General features: G+C 39.5%; 1 protein-coding gene across 2 annotated transcripts in view; it reads right to left on the minus strand.

Annotated features, from left to right (window-relative positions):
• Nucleotides 1-18,671, minus strand: part of adgrd1 (adhesion G protein-coupled receptor D1) — a 33,805-nt gene that overhangs the window by 12,364 nt on the left and 2,770 nt on the right. For both annotated transcript variants that reach the window (XM_065964119.1, XM_020633036.3), the window contains 9 exons: nucleotides 18,412-18,588; nucleotides 16,423-16,680; nucleotides 15,204-15,271; nucleotides 13,787-13,936; nucleotides 13,610-13,660; nucleotides 11,692-11,815; nucleotides 11,253-11,360; nucleotides 9,922-9,997; nucleotides 8,951-9,092 (listed from right to left, as the gene is read on the minus strand). In XM_065964119.1, the coding sequence (XP_065820191.1) occupies nucleotides 8,951-9,092; nucleotides 9,922-9,997; nucleotides 11,253-11,360; nucleotides 11,692-11,815; nucleotides 13,610-13,660; nucleotides 13,787-13,936; nucleotides 15,204-15,271; nucleotides 16,423-16,680; nucleotides 18,412-18,588 (1,154 nt within the window). The remainder of the gene's footprint in view (nucleotides 1-8,950; nucleotides 9,093-9,921; nucleotides 9,998-11,252; nucleotides 11,361-11,691; nucleotides 11,816-13,609; nucleotides 13,661-13,786; nucleotides 13,937-15,203; nucleotides 15,272-16,422; nucleotides 16,681-18,411; nucleotides 18,589-18,671) is intronic.

Consider the following 18,671-nt stretch of genomic DNA (forward strand, 5'->3'; position numbering starts at 1 on the left):
CAGAATTCCTATTAATTTTTCTGGCTTTCTCTAGTCTTTTGCTATTTGATGATTTTACTTTTGGCTAAAAAGCCCCCAAAAAAAGAAAAACAGGCCAGATTTTACATTTATCATATAAATGAAAAATCGAAATCCAAAAGAAACTTCAACTTTTTGTCCCTGAGGGGAAATTTGTTTTGCTGCCAGGTGAAAAGAAGAAATATGTTGAAAACGCAGACACTTAGACTCAGACATTAAAAACAACATAAAAACATTGATACAAGAGTTCATAAAGTGACAACAGGACACAAAGAATATATAAAATTGTCCATAAAACCATTATTAAAACCAGAGTAAAACCCATCATAGGTCATCAGTGTCATCATTAGAAGGCAGCAGTTTGATGGCCTGAGTTATGAAATAAAGTTTCAAGCATGTATGAAAGTGACAGTCGCTTTAAAACAACATGCGGGCTTCAGACAAGGAAGAGGATTGCACCGACCGGATCTTTACACCAAGGAACATCATTGAGAAATGCTCGGAGTGGATCAATCCATTTGACATCAACTTCATTGACTTCAGGAAAGCTTTTGATAGCTTACACTGTGACACCCTGTTGAAGATCATGCAATCCTATGGAGTCAGAATTGACATTTAGGACTAAACTGTATACTATTTAGGTCATTTAGTCATATTCTGAGATCAAATCTTATCTTCCTCCTACTTCGATCTCACCCAGGGTCAATCCCCCCGACAGCAGCTCTGACACACACGCGTAGGAGGCGAGAACATGGAGAAAGAACAAATAGTATGAAACGTTTCTTCATAACCTTTAAAAATGAACTTTTCACTGAGTCACTTATACAACATCAACAATTTGTAAGACTGTTCAAAGTTACGTTTAGTCTACATGACCGGCCCTGTGATTGTAACTTCTAATTTAACAAAAGTTCACCGTCTTGAGCTGCCTTTGACTCATAAAGCACTTCACCTGCAGGTGCTGCTGATAGGTCTGATGACACTCATTTCAGATCTGTGATTGTGCATCTGTCTCGAGCTTCATGCTGTGGTATCTTTGACAGCAGCAGCATCCCCTAGAGCTCAATTTCAATGACGATTTTGTCTTCCCATGATCTTGAAAATACGATCATCAGATTAAACAATTACATGTTGCACAAGCTTCAGATGTTGTAAAATCAAAGTAATCAGGATCCAAAAATCAATCAAAATAATCATAACTATGATTTTTGCCATGATTGAGCAGCCCTACCTAGAGCCATTACACACAGACTGCATGCACAGGGTTCTCAGAAAACTGATGATGATATCAAACATACTTTCATTGTAGATTGGGTTTAGAGTGACATGAAAAGATCAATGCATTCCACAATGGTCATCTTTGGAAGATTAGACCAATCTTTATTCCAGAAAAGCTCTCCAACAACGGCTTTCACAGAATAATAAACTGTCATAATGTGGTGGTGGGAATCAAACATTGAAGGCTCACACTTGGACATGTCCTCAGAGTGGACCAGGACTGCATCCCTAAAGTAACTTTGACATGAACCCGGTCTGGATAGAGAAAACAAGGGAGGCCAAAAACAACCTGGCGGAAAACTGTGACATCAGAACGGAAACGGGCTAACCTACCATAGAGCGAGGCACAACATGCTGCACAGGATCAAAAGGAAGCAGATAGCTGAAGCCTAAAACGACGGTAGGATAAAAGTGAAAGTACTCCAGTAAAGTATTTCTAAAGGTTACGTTAGTATGATACGGGACTAAATCTAGTTACTTTATACCACTGACAGCAATAACACATGAATTTAGAGTTTTGCCAAAAATAGATCTTAAAAATCAAAAAAAAGCATTTCAGTCGTAGATGACACACAGAAAGCATCTATTTGTTCAAATGTGAGCGTAGCTTTTCCTCTGTGGTGTCTCTCAGACCTCCAATGACTGGCAAAGCCTCGCTGTGGTTGAGCTCGCTCCAGCAAAATAACTGTAGCTTATGTCTCTGCAAATCCTAAATCATTAGGCAACTCCCAGCCAATTTAAATCTTAGCTTTTGGCAGATAGAGTTTGTGCAAAAGATGGAGATAAAACATTCAGCCAATTATCCTTTTTCGAAAAATCAGTGCTTTAGAAATACAACCTAAATCCCGGTGAACGACAACTGCAACATACAACATCTTAAATCTATTTTTTTTAACAATCAGCACTCTCCATGAAGGGCTGTAAACTGTTAAACACATGACTAAAGAAAATCAAATAAATCCCAGGTATAAAATCTTTCCCGGCACAGCTTACGTTCTGGCTAAAATAAAACAGAGCTCTTCTCATTTATAGCTTATTGTAGTTTAAAATGATTTATTAATTGTGTTGTGTATAAAATGTGCGTATTTTGGTTTGTGCATTTCATTTATATCTTAGGATAATTATCGCTCTAAGTTAAACTGGATGTGAAGGCCTAACAAGAGGTATAAACCATAGACTCTAAATATTAGTGGACAAAGCCTGAGTGACGTCAGCCATCTGTTATGGCAGGGGGCTCTGGAGACTCATCGGCAGCCTCCATGCTGGAAATGCCGTCTCAGCCTAACTGTCAGTCAACCTAACGACAGGCTGAGAGGTGGAGCTGATGTGGGGTTTAAGCCTCTTGACAAACCGCTACATCGCCTCCACCTGTCAATCATGTCAGCCTCAAGCGGACACTCGATAAACTGCAGGATTTTGCACTTCCACATTGGCTTAATTTTTCAAGATCGGAGGTTGCCGTTTGGTTTAAACCTTAAACCAGCAAAATAAATAAGCTTTCTGCATTACATTAGTTTAATGCTCTATTGCAGCACTATTACTTCTATTACTATTGTTTAATTGCATCTGTTAAAAAAATAAGGACTTGACTCATACAACCCCCAAAGACAAACAAAATAAGAGTGAACACTATCAGCGGTAAGCTACTGTTAACCAACTAAAATGAAGATAAAAAACATTATGTAGTTGCAGGTGATGATACATTTTAATATAAAATATCAATACAAATGTGATTAGACTTTTTTATCATGGAATACAAACGTTTGAGTGTGTCAGCAGTTTGACAAAAGGAATACACTTTTTATCCATTCACAGGCTCTCAGAGCACAGGATGTAGCAGAAAGAAACACTGACTAGACCTTGAAATAAATACGAAGTATCACTTCTGCACCCACTCATTTCCAGCATCCAGCACTGGTACAACAATATATGCAGCCACAAGAGCAATGAAGCAGAGATGTCTAAATACAGGCTCTGGGTGTACTAAATTTAAAAAGCAGCAACAAAATTACACAACAGCGTGAGTGAATAAGTGAGCAATCTTCGTCTTTTCCCCTCGTACTCCTTCACTATGCGAAAGCACAGAGCGCCAGGCTGTAATTTGGACAGAGCTTTGTACATTTGGTATTGATATCAGTCGTTACGGGCGCATTTGCCAGCAGAGCCAATCACAACTCTGAAACTCATCAGTAAAACTTTAAACAACTTTAAAATTGAATTTATAGCAAAGATTATTTTCTGTCAGTATAGCAGGTGAAAGTGTTGCAACATTAGGTCAAGTGAAAAGCTAGCCAGGTGCTGACAATGGCTAAATTGTTCTGTGTAAAACACAGAGAGCGACCATACATGCATTTCTCAAAAACTACAATGACTGCTGTTATATTTAGCAAGGGAAGGAAACACTTTATTGTAGTATGTCTGGAAAAGCCACACGAAGCTACGGTATGGTGTTACATTACTGACCTGAAGATTGAGAAGGGCCGATTAGACCACCTTAAGATCACAATAGATCACACCCTGCAGCTCTGATAAGTAAATATCGCTGTGTTTTTAAAACAGGGCATTTCAGTCAGAGGTCAGACCTAAGCATGTGGAGTAACAATCTCAATTCATGCAGGAAAACACAACTGGCCTTGAGTGAGATCATGCTGTCAGGGGAAATGAAATAAGATGTGCAGCTGTGGTCTCAGCTCAGTCTCCGAGGTAGACACAGAAAATATGGAGACGTGCTGATATGTATGCAGGGTGTGAGGAAAACTGGGGTCCATTTAACAACCCAGGAATTTCAGATTTGTTCTTTCCTTTTTTAAGTGAGTGGTAGACAAAAATAGTGTACTGTGGCAAATTCATAGGTTCCAAACAACATGTTTTTTCCTTTTATAACTGGACTGACATGACAAGGAGAGAGGTTCTCCATGCATGGATCCATGTGTCAACTTCCCCAAGGATTTTACAAGAGGCCATTGTAATGTTTCTCTGGTTTCTGGTCTGTTTCTGTGGGAACTACATGTTTACATTCACATGTCAACGGCTGCGTTTAAATCTTTGCAGAGAAGTTCCAATGTGGGGAAAGATGTGGGATCAAAAAAGGATAAAAGAAGCCACTTTCACAAATGCACTGCACTCGTGAATATGTCAGGATATTACCCAGAGCCAGTGAGAAGGCCAACTTTCACCTGCTAGCAGCTGGCAGCAAGTACTCTTATGATCTATTCACAGCCATTCACAGTGAGAAAGGTAACATGTTGAAGACACTATCCAAGTTGCACTATGATCAGCTGCTTCATAGCTTGTTGCCTCAGTTGTATGAATATTGTTTTTTGCTCCTCTGTTTATAAATTGTAGTAACATCAACTCAACAAAGTCATCAATATGCAAGAGTCCTCCCCTCAATACTGGACTCTCTATCCAGATGCCTCTCCTCCCCTCAACTCAAGTTTTGCCATTAAAGTTTTGCCAACATGTTTCACATGGACAATCTCTATCTTATTGTGTGGAAACTGTGGGCAAAAGTTTCAAACCTTATAACCCTATAATCTGGTATATTTACATTTTTATGTTCATTAATGTGCACTGTCCCTATTTTAAATAAATAAACAAAATACATAATTTTAAGGATGTCAATAACAAATGCAACCACTTGGTTTAATATTGTTTAGGACCATTGTTTCAAAAGTTGTACCTCTTTCACCCTCTCAAATGGCACCATATAGAAAGACTCTTACAAACACAACCAGAAACAAAACATTTCTACACGTTTCTACATGGAGCGCTAAGCTGAGGGTCTTGTGGTGGCGAGTCTGGTGTGTTGATAAAAGGGGGTGCTAAATTGGGAGGAGCCGCGAAAAGAGACTCCAAACTCTTCTGACACGAGAGGGATAGCAAAAGCCAGACCTCCATCTGTGATTGATCAGTGTGTTGGCTCATACAGTCGGTGTTTGTATGTGTGCTGGTGTATGGATGGGTGTGGGTGGCTGGGAGGGATTTAGGAGAGAGTTTGCCCACAAGATTTATGCTGGGTGTGTACTGGGAGTTATAAAAAGACTGGCAAAACAGAGCGGTTCTTATTGTGGTTGAAAGGACTGATACCAGCACTGGCTGGCATGATTACAAGATAAAGAGTGTGGGTATGTGAAAGTGTTAAATGTTTATTTATCTTGTTTATTGTCAAAGTTGCTGAACAATTAATCATTTTTACATGTAAAGGAAGCTCCAACAAAGTCTAGACGTCTTGTGAACAAACCGACCAGTTTCCCTTTCATCCCCAGATTTCTTACTCAATCTCCAGTCAATTTTTTCACGTCCTCAAAGATCAATAGAAAAGTGAGTCACTACGGTTTTGGTTAAGTCCCCTTGGTTAATACATGAAGTGAAGAGTAAGGGAGAGTCATCTGACTCAATTTGATCAGTACAGTATTCATATTTTCTTTTTTATATGTTTATCTAAGAAGATCATGATTAATTTTAGTGCATGTAGAAAGATCAAAGTGTTTAAAGTGAAAACATTCGTTTCAGAAAATAATCTTATTTCCATTTTGGCTGAGATTGACCAAAAGGCCAAAAGGAAATCATGATTTTATGAGGTGTCTGTAGAAAACAATGTGTCATTCAATTTAGTTGGATATTTGAGGACATACTTTTTTATGCCTTTTAGTTGAGAGTTAGAAATGATGAGTCTGTTGAATAAAGCTAGCTACCAGTTAGCTTAGCTAAGACTGTTTAACAGCTGGCGAAGAAATTGTTTTCTTGGGTGTAAAAGTTTGAGAAAAAATAGATGTCAGTAGATTTCGTTTTGGACAAGTTGGATTCTCTTGTTTTTAAGCTAAACTTCACTTATTAGCTGTTAAAAACACATCGATAAGAAGTTGAATGATAGTTAATATTTAAGCTGAAGAAGTAACGATAACATTACCGGTGTCTGTTTGTTAAATTCAGTTGTTTAAGCAAAAGCTTGATATTGTGGGAAATCCTCCTGTAAGCTTTAATGATGAGAGTTAGACACAGAAAGTATTTTAAGTATTCAAGTTTTAGTTTTGGTTTTATCTGGACGGAGTCAGGATAGCTCTTCCCATGTCTCCAACAAAGCTTAGCTAAACTAACATACTGGCATGCAAGCTTCAACAAACAGATGTAAAAAAAAAGGTGCCAGTTATATCATAGAGAAGCTCCACCAATGAGCAAAGATTAAATGTTGCACAACTAGTTTGAAGTTAATATCTTTTGGTTTATTTAACATCTTAAACAAAATAAAGCACAAACTAAGGACAGTTCCACAACCCTGTTAGACCCCCCAAACTAACATATAACGCTTTGTAGGCCTGTAAAGTCAAGCTCTAATGTCATAATCTGTTTTTTCAACTATCTTAGTTTTACCCTTATAAATCATCACCCCTTTTGAAATCAATCTTTCCATTCACTCACCTCATACCATCAGCATGATGAGTGGGCAGAGGTTAAGGACATGGGGGGAGGTTAGCAGTTTCATATATGTATTAATGTTTAACTACAGACCCCAATGCCTCCCAACCTCTATTTTTCTTCCCTTCTTCTGCGTTCAGGCTCTTTCAAACTGAACCTGAGTCAGACAGCTGTAATAACTCACTGACGGAGCCAGGGTCCACTCAACACCACAGTCCTATGGCGTGAGAAAGCATGCAGGCCTCCAGCAGCCTTGATAACACCTTGTCTGGGTATCAATCCCGCTCTGACTGTGCCACAAAACGTGGGATGGCCGCATCTCAGCTTAGCCTGAGTCCGCTGGGAATAGCATGACTTCACAGGGATGTTTCAGTGTACTCAGAGGGCATTAATCAAGACTGCAAGGTCACCCTGCCCCCGACAACATGCATTCTGACCTTCAGTGAGTGGTACCTGCCATGGCACAAAGTTCTTTATCATTTCCATCAATCAGCTGTACAATTCCTTGTATCATGGCAGGTGTCAGATAGGAAAAATAGATGACATCAGTGTCTGAGCCACGATAGAAGGTGAGTGTTAGGCACACAGGACTTATTGTAACCATGACAGCATGAAAAGACAGATGAGGAAGCTGACACATTTCTTCCTCAGACACACTCACGCCTCCCGCTAGCTTTTAATGAAGTCACTCAGTGCCTGTCTGCGCTCGGTTGCAAATCACTTCCTCTAAGCAAACTGAAATGGTGCCAGTGAAGGACATCTTTGAGGTTGAACTTGTGCAGACAGTAAAGAGCAACATAAACAATGATGGGAAAAGTTTGCCACATACTGTGTGAGCCGCCCTCCCTGACTCCGAGCAAGGGAGGTGATTAGTATCCACCAGCTGCCCAAGACGTTCAAACTCCCAAAATAGCCACTTTTTGATGAAATCCAACATAAAGTCTGTGGAGCAGCTCAGTTATAGCAAAGCAACCCTTTTTCTGGACACCATCACAGCCAAAAGTACTGCGTGCCAAATTACTATGCAGCTCCTAAATATAAGTCCAAACTATGCAGGCTGAGTCAACTTGAAGTGTGCTGGCATGGTGCGTTCCAATCAGTATTCGTAATAATAAGAAAAACAGATTACTCGATTTGAATTCGGGTTAAAGAATGTAATAAGCCTGATTTATCCTTACATCAAAGTTAAAGGCAGTTAAACTAAAATAGAAACACAGCGTCACAACCGAGCTGGTTAGCATCCCCTGCACTCCCAGAACAAAGGCGATTGTAAACCCTCTCCCATGGTGTCTGCTTAAACAAACACTGTCACAAGAACGAAGCCAGATTATTGCAGCATAAATATTTATTTCTCCAGGGAAATTGAAGGCAAACAAAGAAATATTGCCATGGTTTCATGAAGCTGCATGGCTTAGATTTGTGCTCTTCACAAAAAAAGAAATCTGGTAATTCACTTCAATAGATGGTGAATAATTCCTTTTAGGGTTTGAATATTATAATACATTGTTTGGGATTACTCAACAAGTTTTATTAACAGCCTCATTAGTGCTTTTGTATGATAGCCAAACAAACTTTTAACAACACTTATTTGGACTCAAGAAAATGGCCCAAAAATCTTGTCATTGTTTAAAAATATTTAAAAACCCCCACATGGCTGTGAAGTAAACTGCCACATTGATGACTTTACAAGGATGCAAGCTAATGTGATACACATTTTTCACTTAATAATCATTTGGAGATTCAGCTGCATTTCCCATGGAAAACTGGCACACCATCTTCCATAAAGCAGCAAAGAAAAATATGTTGTTCATAAAAGAAAGTTATTGTTCCTTTATAGAGCGCCCTGAGCCTGCATTTCAAACGTCCATAATCAGTTTGCTCTCTGGATGCCACATGCTCCATGAGGAAAACTTTAGGCGGGCTAATGAAAACCAAAACAGGCGTCTCTCCTTTTTCTGGTGGGTGCCCAGCTGCACAGGCCTCAGCCAGTGACAGATGCTCATCTTCTTACATAAGAGAGCACCAAAAATAGAGCTGATAGGTTTCATAAGGGGGGGGGGGGGGGCAGCTACTGTAGCCACAGGCACCACATTAGTCTCTTTCCTCTGATAAGGTTGCTGTCCCACACCCAAAAACTGGAAATGAAGTTCCTTTTCCAAGCATGGCTGACTCACATAGAAATTTGAGAACGATTGGGATTAGAAGAAACTGGGACATTGTATGGGCTGACACTTACCAGGACGTGGGTGAGGACAATCTTGATGAGTGGAGCTCCAGAGAGGTTGACTGACAGGGCCGGTGAAGGCTCCACTTTCAGAGAGATTAGAAAACTTGCTACTTGGATTTTGTGATCCTTGAAATCAGCTGCTTCATTTATCCTACAGGATAGAGAGAAGAAGAAGGAAACGGACACAGAGAATATAATAAAAGTAAGGCGAGAAAAGAGGTCAAATAAACCAGAAAGAAAACACTGTAATGTGGCAACAAATCAACACTTAAGTGTTACACATGGGCATAGAGAGGTGGCATTCATGTGTGACTTTAATCATCCGTCTATGTAAGCTATCACACTGACAACAGGCAGTGTTGCATCAAAACTTTTTCAAGATAAACTTATATGTGACATTGGGATCACACAAGTGCCACCTCTCCTTAATGAAACAGGGAACAAGAGGATAGAAGATAGAGGTTGGGCAGCCTCAGTAAAAACATGCAGTCACAAACATCTCCATACAATAAACATAATGTACTCTAACTTCTAGGAGGTAACGAGGAAGGTTGCTTAATGGCTGTTATGTCATGTTTAGTGAAAATAAACAATGCAGCAGAAGTGGAACAAGCTGGTCCATGATTAGACAATAAATGAGGAGGGGGGGCATCTAGGGCTAATAGCAGGGTGTATCAGTCAGTGGAGGCTGAGTGGTGAGATGAGAGATAGGCCAGAGGACAGATAAGGCTTTGGCTCCAGGCATCGACTGTTCTGAGGCGCAGGAAGCAGGGGCGCCTCAGCGCCAGAGGACCTGGTTCACCACACAGGAAGTTCAGAGCACGAAGACTGTTTATTCCTTTTTTTTGGTTGAAGGATGTTTAGAATCTATTCCCTCAGAAAAAAACTTGTGAAATAAACAAAAGTAGTGTGATTGCCTCGGACTGGATTACCAAAAATGTCAAGGTCACTTTTCTTCTTGTGTTGTCTCGTCTTCTTACCTGGTCCTAGCAGGGCTGATCTCTTTGTAGTAGCTGTGCATGTTGTGGTAGAAAAGGCCAACGATGGTGGTTTGAGCTGAGAAAAAGACAACACACAGTGTTTGAACATGACCGACATGGGCAGCAGGCTGGGAATGTAAAGCAGTCCTGTTAAAATGCTCACAAAGAAGAGAAGTTAATTAACGCCGTCCTGCCGCCGCACTCTGACACCGGCAGGCTAATAGGACGGCAGTATGCTCGCACAAGGGTGAAAGGGGGAATGCTGCAGACCACATGGATGTTGGGAAATCTTATGAAACCTCTAGATGACTTCACCAGGAGAGCAGGAGGTCTGCTCCCCCTCCCCTAATCTGACCTATCATCCAGCTAGGTCCCACCTCAATACTGCAAGATAAACAGTGAAATTGGAGGAAATCCTTAATGGTCCTGTTCCTCCTTTCAAAGGGCCTCTACCCGAGCCCCGCTGACTGTGACAACAAAAAGCTTGCTGATGTCAAACAAATGTGCGGTGCGTTTGCTGCAGGGGAGATTTGAACCTTCCAAAATATAATTTCAACATTAAGACCTTCTGCAAGTCCCACAGGGGAGCTCAAGGTGGTCGGCTTGCTTGTACAACTCTCCTTAGGAAGAGAGAAAATAAGGAAAAAAAGTCCCAATGCAGCTTGCTCCCTCCTTGATTAGTATATAAAAAAACTTTCCTTGGAGTGTTTCATACATCCAGGTATACTGAGCTATGCCTTAATTTGCTTCTGGCTCAAATGTGTCAAGCAATTTCATGTATTTGATTCCTCTTAAAAGCCTTATAATGGATTATTAAAATGGTTTATTCAACTAATTTTAAGGCAACACTGTATATTTAGCTGCCAGGTAGAGCCAAGGGAATCTGACCTGAACATAAAGTCAAACAAAGAGAGTTTTAATGACCAAAGTAATCACTGCCCTCCCTCACTCCGCTATGCGAGTCCATTCGTTTTAACGACAGAGGAAAGTGGAGAGAAAGTGCTCTCTCTCTCTGGTTTTGGATAAAAGGGTAACTGCCAACATTAAAGTCATAGCTGGATTTCTACGGTGCACCGTAAAGTTAAACAAAAGCTCTCATGGCACTCTTGTCCTGCACTGTATGCTATGTTAGTAGTCTTAAATCTGAGTATAATAAATTAAGGGGCCGATAACAAGAGACTCCCAGCTGGACGATTTTGTCTTGGCAGAATCAGAGCAGGACTAATGTGCAGTATTTTCACACTCAACTTAGAGAGTCCATTACATTTTATACAGTGAATCCAATTTGTTCATCGCTACATGTCACTTCAGTTTGCACTATTTGCACTTACACTGCATGGTGAAAGCTTCTCCAGGTACGGAGATGTAGCTCTTCCCCAGTTCAGGGAAGCGGTAATGTGGAAGGTTGTAGTTCTGTGGGAATTTCATCAGAGAGTAATCTGTGGGGGTCAGAAGTTAGAAAAAGCAAGAAATGTTTAGAACTCATAGCATGAAGAACAAGCAACAGGAAATGTGTTTTTTATCAGGGGTGGACGAAGGTGGTTGAAGCCACCCTATAGGGAGAAAAAAACAAGCAAACTTAGGGTAAAACTAAATATTATGCAAAATGACCCACACCAAACTTGAAGGGGTTGTTTTCTGTTTATCTGACCTGCATGTATCCTCTGACTGTGAAAACGTATGACATAAGCATGTATTTCTACCCTCTAAGTGAGTCCACATAAACTAAAAACAGTGAGTCACTTTATGGAGAGCGGAGAGAGTACTGACCAGCAACAAAAGATGTTCCACCAAGGGAGATAAGAGAGTTCGGGGTGGGCTCCAGGTTAGTCACCATATGTTCCATCACTCTGTCCACAGTTTCAATCAGACCGCTGACCACAGGGATGGACTGCTGCTCCAACAGATACATGAAAGTTAAAAAACCAATTCATCGTTGCTGCTTTTCAAAGTCCAGTGCTGCCTCGTGCTAACCTAAAGGATGGTGTCACATCTTATTAACTATTTTAAAATTCGATTTTTAAACCAATGCTTCACAAACTTCAAATAGATACTGTGCACTCCAGTTTCCATTTCAAGAAAATGATGCAACTTTTTCTAAACAGTAACTTCCCTAGAGTTACAAAAACAACTACAACGGTAATGTATAATACATAAAGCTAGAGTTCTTCACAGTGTTTATCTGCTAAGTTAACCATGTCACAGTAGCTTGAGGAGAGAGGTGTCATAAAATCAGTGAATTTACATATTTATGTAAAATTCCTTTAGCATTAGCTATCTATAGCTTAGGACCTACTGTCCCAGCTCTGTAAACAAGACTAACGGGACGGCATAACAATTGGTGCCACAATTTGTTACCAAGTGCTGATATACAACAACAAAAAATCTCTATCATCAAAACACAAGCAATCAGAATATCAAAGGATTTCTTTAGCAATTCAATTGCCACCACGTCAAACCATAATACATATATATTTTAAACTAAGTGTTGTCGGTCCGTCTCAGTGTGCTTTCTCTTGCTTTTCTTTGAGTGAATGAAAGGGGATGGTTGGAAATCAGAGACTTTGACAGCATGTACCATCTGGTTTAATCGTCTGAAGAGCATTATTATATGATCTAACAAAAAATACAAGCATGTCTTTAATAGTTAAGCTTCAACCTCACCAGTTGCCTTTTGAAAGGATCCATCTTTTTTAGTTTGGATGCTTCAAAAAACTTAATTATGGGTTCTTTACCCTATTGTTAGTACACCCACACAAGCCTTTCACACAGGTCCATTGTTTTGCTAGTAGGCACCTTCATGTAATACAAAGTCAATGGGACGCCATGAGTTATTTTCCCCTCAGGTGTGGTCAAGACCTAATTGCACTCTGTGTTCATAATCAACTGACTAAATAGTGCTGTAGCAACAAAACTACTAAATGTATCTAACTGAGCCATTAGTTTCATGGGACTTGAACTTTTCATTATCTGTAGAAAAAGAATGAATTATATGTCCTCGTACGAGTGACATTGTCTCGTTTTAACATTTCCAAAAATGAATAATAATAATGTATACTGCACAGCCATCTGCATCCTGAAATGTACGAGATATACGCAAAAGTCCAATTAGCGGCTGAAGTTTGAAAAGTGAAGCTTTTTGACACTCAGCACAAATCGGATCAGAAAGATCATCGAAAAGGGGATTTACTGACACTAAATCCATCCCAGTTCTGCGTTCTCATACAAGCACATCTGTTTCAGCTTGTTCCTACAAAAACAAGCAGGCTTGTTCTGAGCACTCAATGTACTGAAACCACACACTCACTGAGAAAACTTGCTCTTGCTTTTCTTCTGGCAACAATGTGTTTGTATATAGGCGCCCGGAGATTGGACTGGGATGAGTGTAGAGTACAGGAAGCTGCGAGTTTACCTTCAAAAATGTAACTCTAGTGTGTGTACTCTATAGTCAAGCTTACATTACTGGTATCAAACTATTTTCACCAGCTTATTTGACCACATACTGTAATCCAGAGTGGGTCCGCTGCCCAGTCTTCATATTGCTGTTGGCATCACTTGTTCGAAATATGCAGCATTAAAATCTCATACGCAGAAATCTATTAAATGCCTTGGATTAAAGTATTCACCAAATTGCATACGTTGCATTAGGTAGAGTTTGAACGTTGCACAACAGTGTGAACTCATTTACCTCTGGCACCACTGGAGAGGAGAGCACTTCTTCCACACTTTTGAGAAAAGCCTGAGTGGAAGAAAACAGACATCTAGGAACTGTTGCATCATACGTATACACATGGGTGGGCATTGTGTTTGTGTGTGTCTGTGAACAGTTCTGTTTCAAGTGTTATATGTGTGTGTGCTCCAAGACCTGTGTGAGGTTGTTGGCAGTGTTGTGAGGAATGGTCCTATTTGGCATCCCCTTCGGGAAGCACAGCCCTGGCATGGCCTGTGAGTCCTGAGAGCTTTGACCCTCCACCTGCTGACTGCTGTCGACAGGGGGGCTCACCTCAGTCGCTCTCTGGGGAGAAAACACATCAGGCGGTGAGTTCCAGCACACACAGGATGTTAGTGACTGATGCTGACCAATGCTGAGTTTGGGGACTGCTCTGAAGGAGTCATTCTGTGTGGTGTGAAACAGCTGTCTCTTCTTTCCTTCACTCTCTTTATGTGTCCGTTGTCCACCTCCAAAGTCCTTTAATAATCAGAATGACTCTATTCACATGTGCCCCCAAAAAGCCATGTTTTCTAGCTATTTTATCTTAAATCTATGCAAATGTGTCTTACCTTTTTCCAAAACACTTTTCCATTTGGGGACAATAAAGTATATCTTATCTTATCTCATATATTTTTTATTTTAACATTTAATTTTTAAAGAGTACCTGGATGATTTACACATTGATAAACAGAAATGTAGGTACAGAGGTTGGAAATAACCACCAACAAATACTTTATTGTACTAAATTAGTGTTCAGGTATCTGTGCTTTCCTTGATTATTTATTTTCTCACCTCTTTTTTAATTTTAACCCCTTACATTCGATACAAATATGACTACCTCCTAAAGGGGTGGTGCTATCACAGACTATTACTCTCTACCACACGTAGAGCTGTTCAGGCTGTCTTTAGCCGTTTGTTTACACACGCACTCCTGAAAATATCTAGATCATTTCAGGAGGACTGCTTCTAAAATATTCTCCTGACCTGGCTGTTCACATATGCCCCTCACAGCGGGTCTCAACTTTAAAAAAACAGGCTTGTTACTCATTATGTTATTTTGCAAAATTTCCCAACATCAAGATCAATTTAAAATGAATGAATGGGACAGAGACATGAAGGAAGAATGTGTCTTGACCACACAGTGTCATGAAGGAAGAATGCACTACAAATGTAGCAAAAACAGACAAGAAAGAAACTTCATCTGCATAAAAGATACTTTCCCATATTGGAGCAAAATATATTTTCATTATCTTTTGTTTATTGTTTTTTAAAATTTGACTAAAAAGTCTTGGTGATTTTGGTTTAACAACCTCACATGTATAACTTAAACTTTAGTTAGCTTTGCAAAGAAAATCTCTTTTAGGGGGTGTCTTTAACTTTTCTTACCGTTAAGAGCCTGTACTTATTCACTTCTACTTCAGTGAAGAAGTTCTTCTTCTTTTGTCTTTTTTCAGAAGTATCTATGCTGATGTATGAGTAAAGAAGGTGTGCTCTTTGTCACCACTGCTTAGATATCTCATCTGTATTTCTAAATGAACAAACCTTTCAGAGTCAGAGAAGACAGACTTACAGATGCTGGTGTAGTTGAAGTGACCTCTTTGGAGACTCTGGGTGTTGTGGCAGATACCATGGCCTGACCTAGAACATTAATTACAGAAGACTTCATTAGAGTTAGGTTAGGCACATCACTGATGACAAACATTGTGTCACACTTTCTTGTTTGGATATCCCTTGCTTGCTGTTTATGAAGCATCTTTATGATTTTGTTATTAGGTCCTTTGTTGAACTTGACCAGGCTCGGCTGCTGTGATGTAGCTGGGATTTATCACCATACAGCTGACTTTTTTATGAGGCCCCTGCACAGGGCCAAGTCATGAAACCAGATAGATTACAACCTGTACAAAACTGGGTAATAAGCTCCATACTGTAGAACAGCTAGCTTCTGTTCAAGATTAGGATATTTTATGTCTTTGCTGTCTTTTACTTAAACAGCATAGGCTACAGTAGCTACTAGAAAAGCTTTGTATATGGACATACATTAACCTTTCTTACTCATCTTTGGTGCGATGCAACATTTGACATGTGTGCTCTGAAGAAGTTAACATGTTTAAGCTGTAACCTCAACAGTAATGGTGTGAAGAACTCAACAAAGTATGAACTCTTTGTTTCATATATTGTGACCAGCTGAAGCTAACAGAGCGTAGTTTATATACTTTTGGCATCTTGTCACTCACTGATCAGTGATTATTATATACTCGCTAAAAGATGTACATTATAACAGGCTTTGAACATTACTCAGGGTGGCAATAAAGCTTCATTATATGAATTTTCACAAAACATGTCTCATAAATGTCAATTTGTTATCCTCCATTTAGGGTGCTCTAAAGTCCAAATGAGGTAAACAGCAAGCGAACAAAAGTGTGAGTATTTTGTCTTAGCGTGTTAAAACCTGTCAAAGTAAATCAAAATGATTCCCCCTGCAGCCTCTAAAATGCCTCTGCACTGTTATAAATACTTATAAGGCAGAACTATGTGAGACGTGCTACTTTTATGGTGGAAGGTCATGAAAATGTTTTGTACAATAGCCTTTCTGACAGGGAGCTGGAGTATATTTGCACGGTTTAGTATCTTTCCATTCAGCTTAAATGCTGTGGAAGGAATCGAATGAGGACACGGAAGGAAATGGCTTTTTAATCCTTCTTTCTTTAGAGCAGTCAATAGGAAGGAAGCATTGAAATAGATGTCCAGAAATGAGAGGAAATACTTTCCAGTAGAGCGTGATGTCTTACCCATGGCTGCACTGTAGTAGAGTAAGATGTCATGAGGTGAAAGAGCCCTTTCCCAGATGACAAACTCATCGAAAGCTCCTGTGACATAGTGACCGTATGCTCTGTCGTTTCCTGTTCCTATGACCAGGTCAGGGTAAGGGTCACCATAGTTCTCTGACACACTTCCATCTGTGTCACTCGTGGTGAAAGTCCCGTTGATGTAGACCATCAGACCAGCGTTTTTTGTCCAGGTAAAAAGAATATGGGTCCAGTAAGGCCCTAAAAGAGGAAACAGACACAGTCAAAAAAATATACCAGTAATATATTTTAACAAAGTTTAGCATTGAACTGAACAGAATAAATACAGGTAGATAAATGTGATATTAATTCAAATTTGAAGATTCAAAAACCGAGATTTTTTTCGAAATCAATCAATATTAATGCTTTTCTGAATCAGCAACTACTGGACATATTTACACTAGAAATTCTCAAATAGAAAGCTTTGTCCAATTATATTCAGTTTAGTGTCATTTATCTTAAAGAAAAGTGTTATAACGTCACATTTATCCTGGCTTGAACCAAGAAATGTTTGCTAATGCTAATTTGTTGTGATAGCATGCGAGCTAAAACACTAGTCGATCTGTGAGATGTATCATAGCTTCAAGCCTCAACATTTACATCTAGCTTTAAGCTAAATGTTAGCCTACTAACATGCATGAACATGCTAAGAGTTAGCAGAAACATTGTTTACCGTCTAAGTTCAGCAAATTAGCATAATCACGCTTCTTAAATAACCCTAAACACAAAGAAAAGCTGATGCTAATAGGAATGGTATATTCCTTTTTTTTCAATAATGTGCTGGACCATTTGAATTTCCTACCTAATGTGTTTGATAAAAAAGTGAAGGTGCCACCAAAGTAAGTATCAATCTCCTTGTTAATGTTGGCATTAAAGTTGTCCTGTACTTTTTTTTTTTTACCTTACGCGCAAATTTTCACCTCCCATGAGAAGTCAAGACTATCTGACCTTCTTCTGCCTGCTTTTATCCTGTCAGTTTTATAAGACCAGGATCTTGCTCTCTCTTGTTTCTTCCAAGAAAATTGACAAAAATAGCAGTCCCAAAAGAGTAAACATCCACTGTCTGAAAACATGTCAAAACAACCAGAGCACCTCTCTTTTGTGTTTAGAATATAACCCATCCGTGCCAAAGACCAAACCCATCAAGACAGAAACTCCCCTGTAGGCTACCTCATTTTATAGAGATTTCTTTATGTAGAATGTTAATATTTCTGGCCTTCTATTAAAATGTATGTTTATCATAAGGCACCTCAGGGTTTACTCCTTCATGCTGTAAGCTTTTTCTCACACTTGCAGCAGAGAGAAAATTGTCCTGAAACTTCACTCTTTATGAAAACCAGATCGCATTTGATCCTCTGTGACTGAACACTCCAATGCAAATTGAGTTATGCCGGCCCTTGAACACAACCCTCACTTAGTGCAGCAAAGACACAGATGACAAAAGTCATTTGAGAACAAAATACGGATCTGTAACAGTTTCACATAACGGTAAGCCTCATTTGTTTTTTCCCCATTTTGTCAAAACAGTTTACAAAATCTTTTAATCTCATTTCGTTACAGTTTTCATTCTCAGAGGCGAATAGAAAATATTAGTCACAGTCTGACTTGTATCAAGTTTCAAATTTCATGTAAACTTGACATTTAGTCTTCACAAAACATTATTGTTTTTTAAGAGGGAAATGGCTGCGTAGCATTACATGTCCGTGATAATTGTATGTTTTGTGAAACAGCAAATGATTTGATGAACTTTATCCCTGACTTGCCAAATCAACTCTCTGTACCTACATCTGATTTCATTTAACAAAACCATGACTACATAACTCACAACTTAAGTATAACAAAAAAATACACATTTCCAGGGAGAAAGTACATTCCTCATTATAGGAAACTAAACCAACATTCTCAATATAAAGGCAAATTCATTCACAATACCTGGAACTCTGATGTTGGCCTTCCATCTGTGATGGTTTCCTCGAGTGTAAAACTCCACATATCCTCCAAAGGGATTGGTGTAGACTGAGAAACCATTGGAGATAACTTTCCCTCCAGAGGCCACAGCAAAACGAGACTCTTGCTCGTGGTTTTTCCAAAAAAAGGAGAAGGTAATCCCTGGAGAATGAGGAAAAATCCCCTTGTATCCACCAAGACAAAACACTGAAAGATCTCGTTCCAATTTATGTTAAGCTAAAATG

The sequence above is a fragment of the Labrus bergylta genome, chromosome 2 (genome assembly GCF_963930695.1).
Source record: "Labrus bergylta chromosome 2, fLabBer1.1, whole genome shotgun sequence".
Taxonomy (NCBI): Eukaryota; Metazoa; Chordata; class Actinopteri; order Labriformes; family Labridae; genus Labrus; species Labrus bergylta.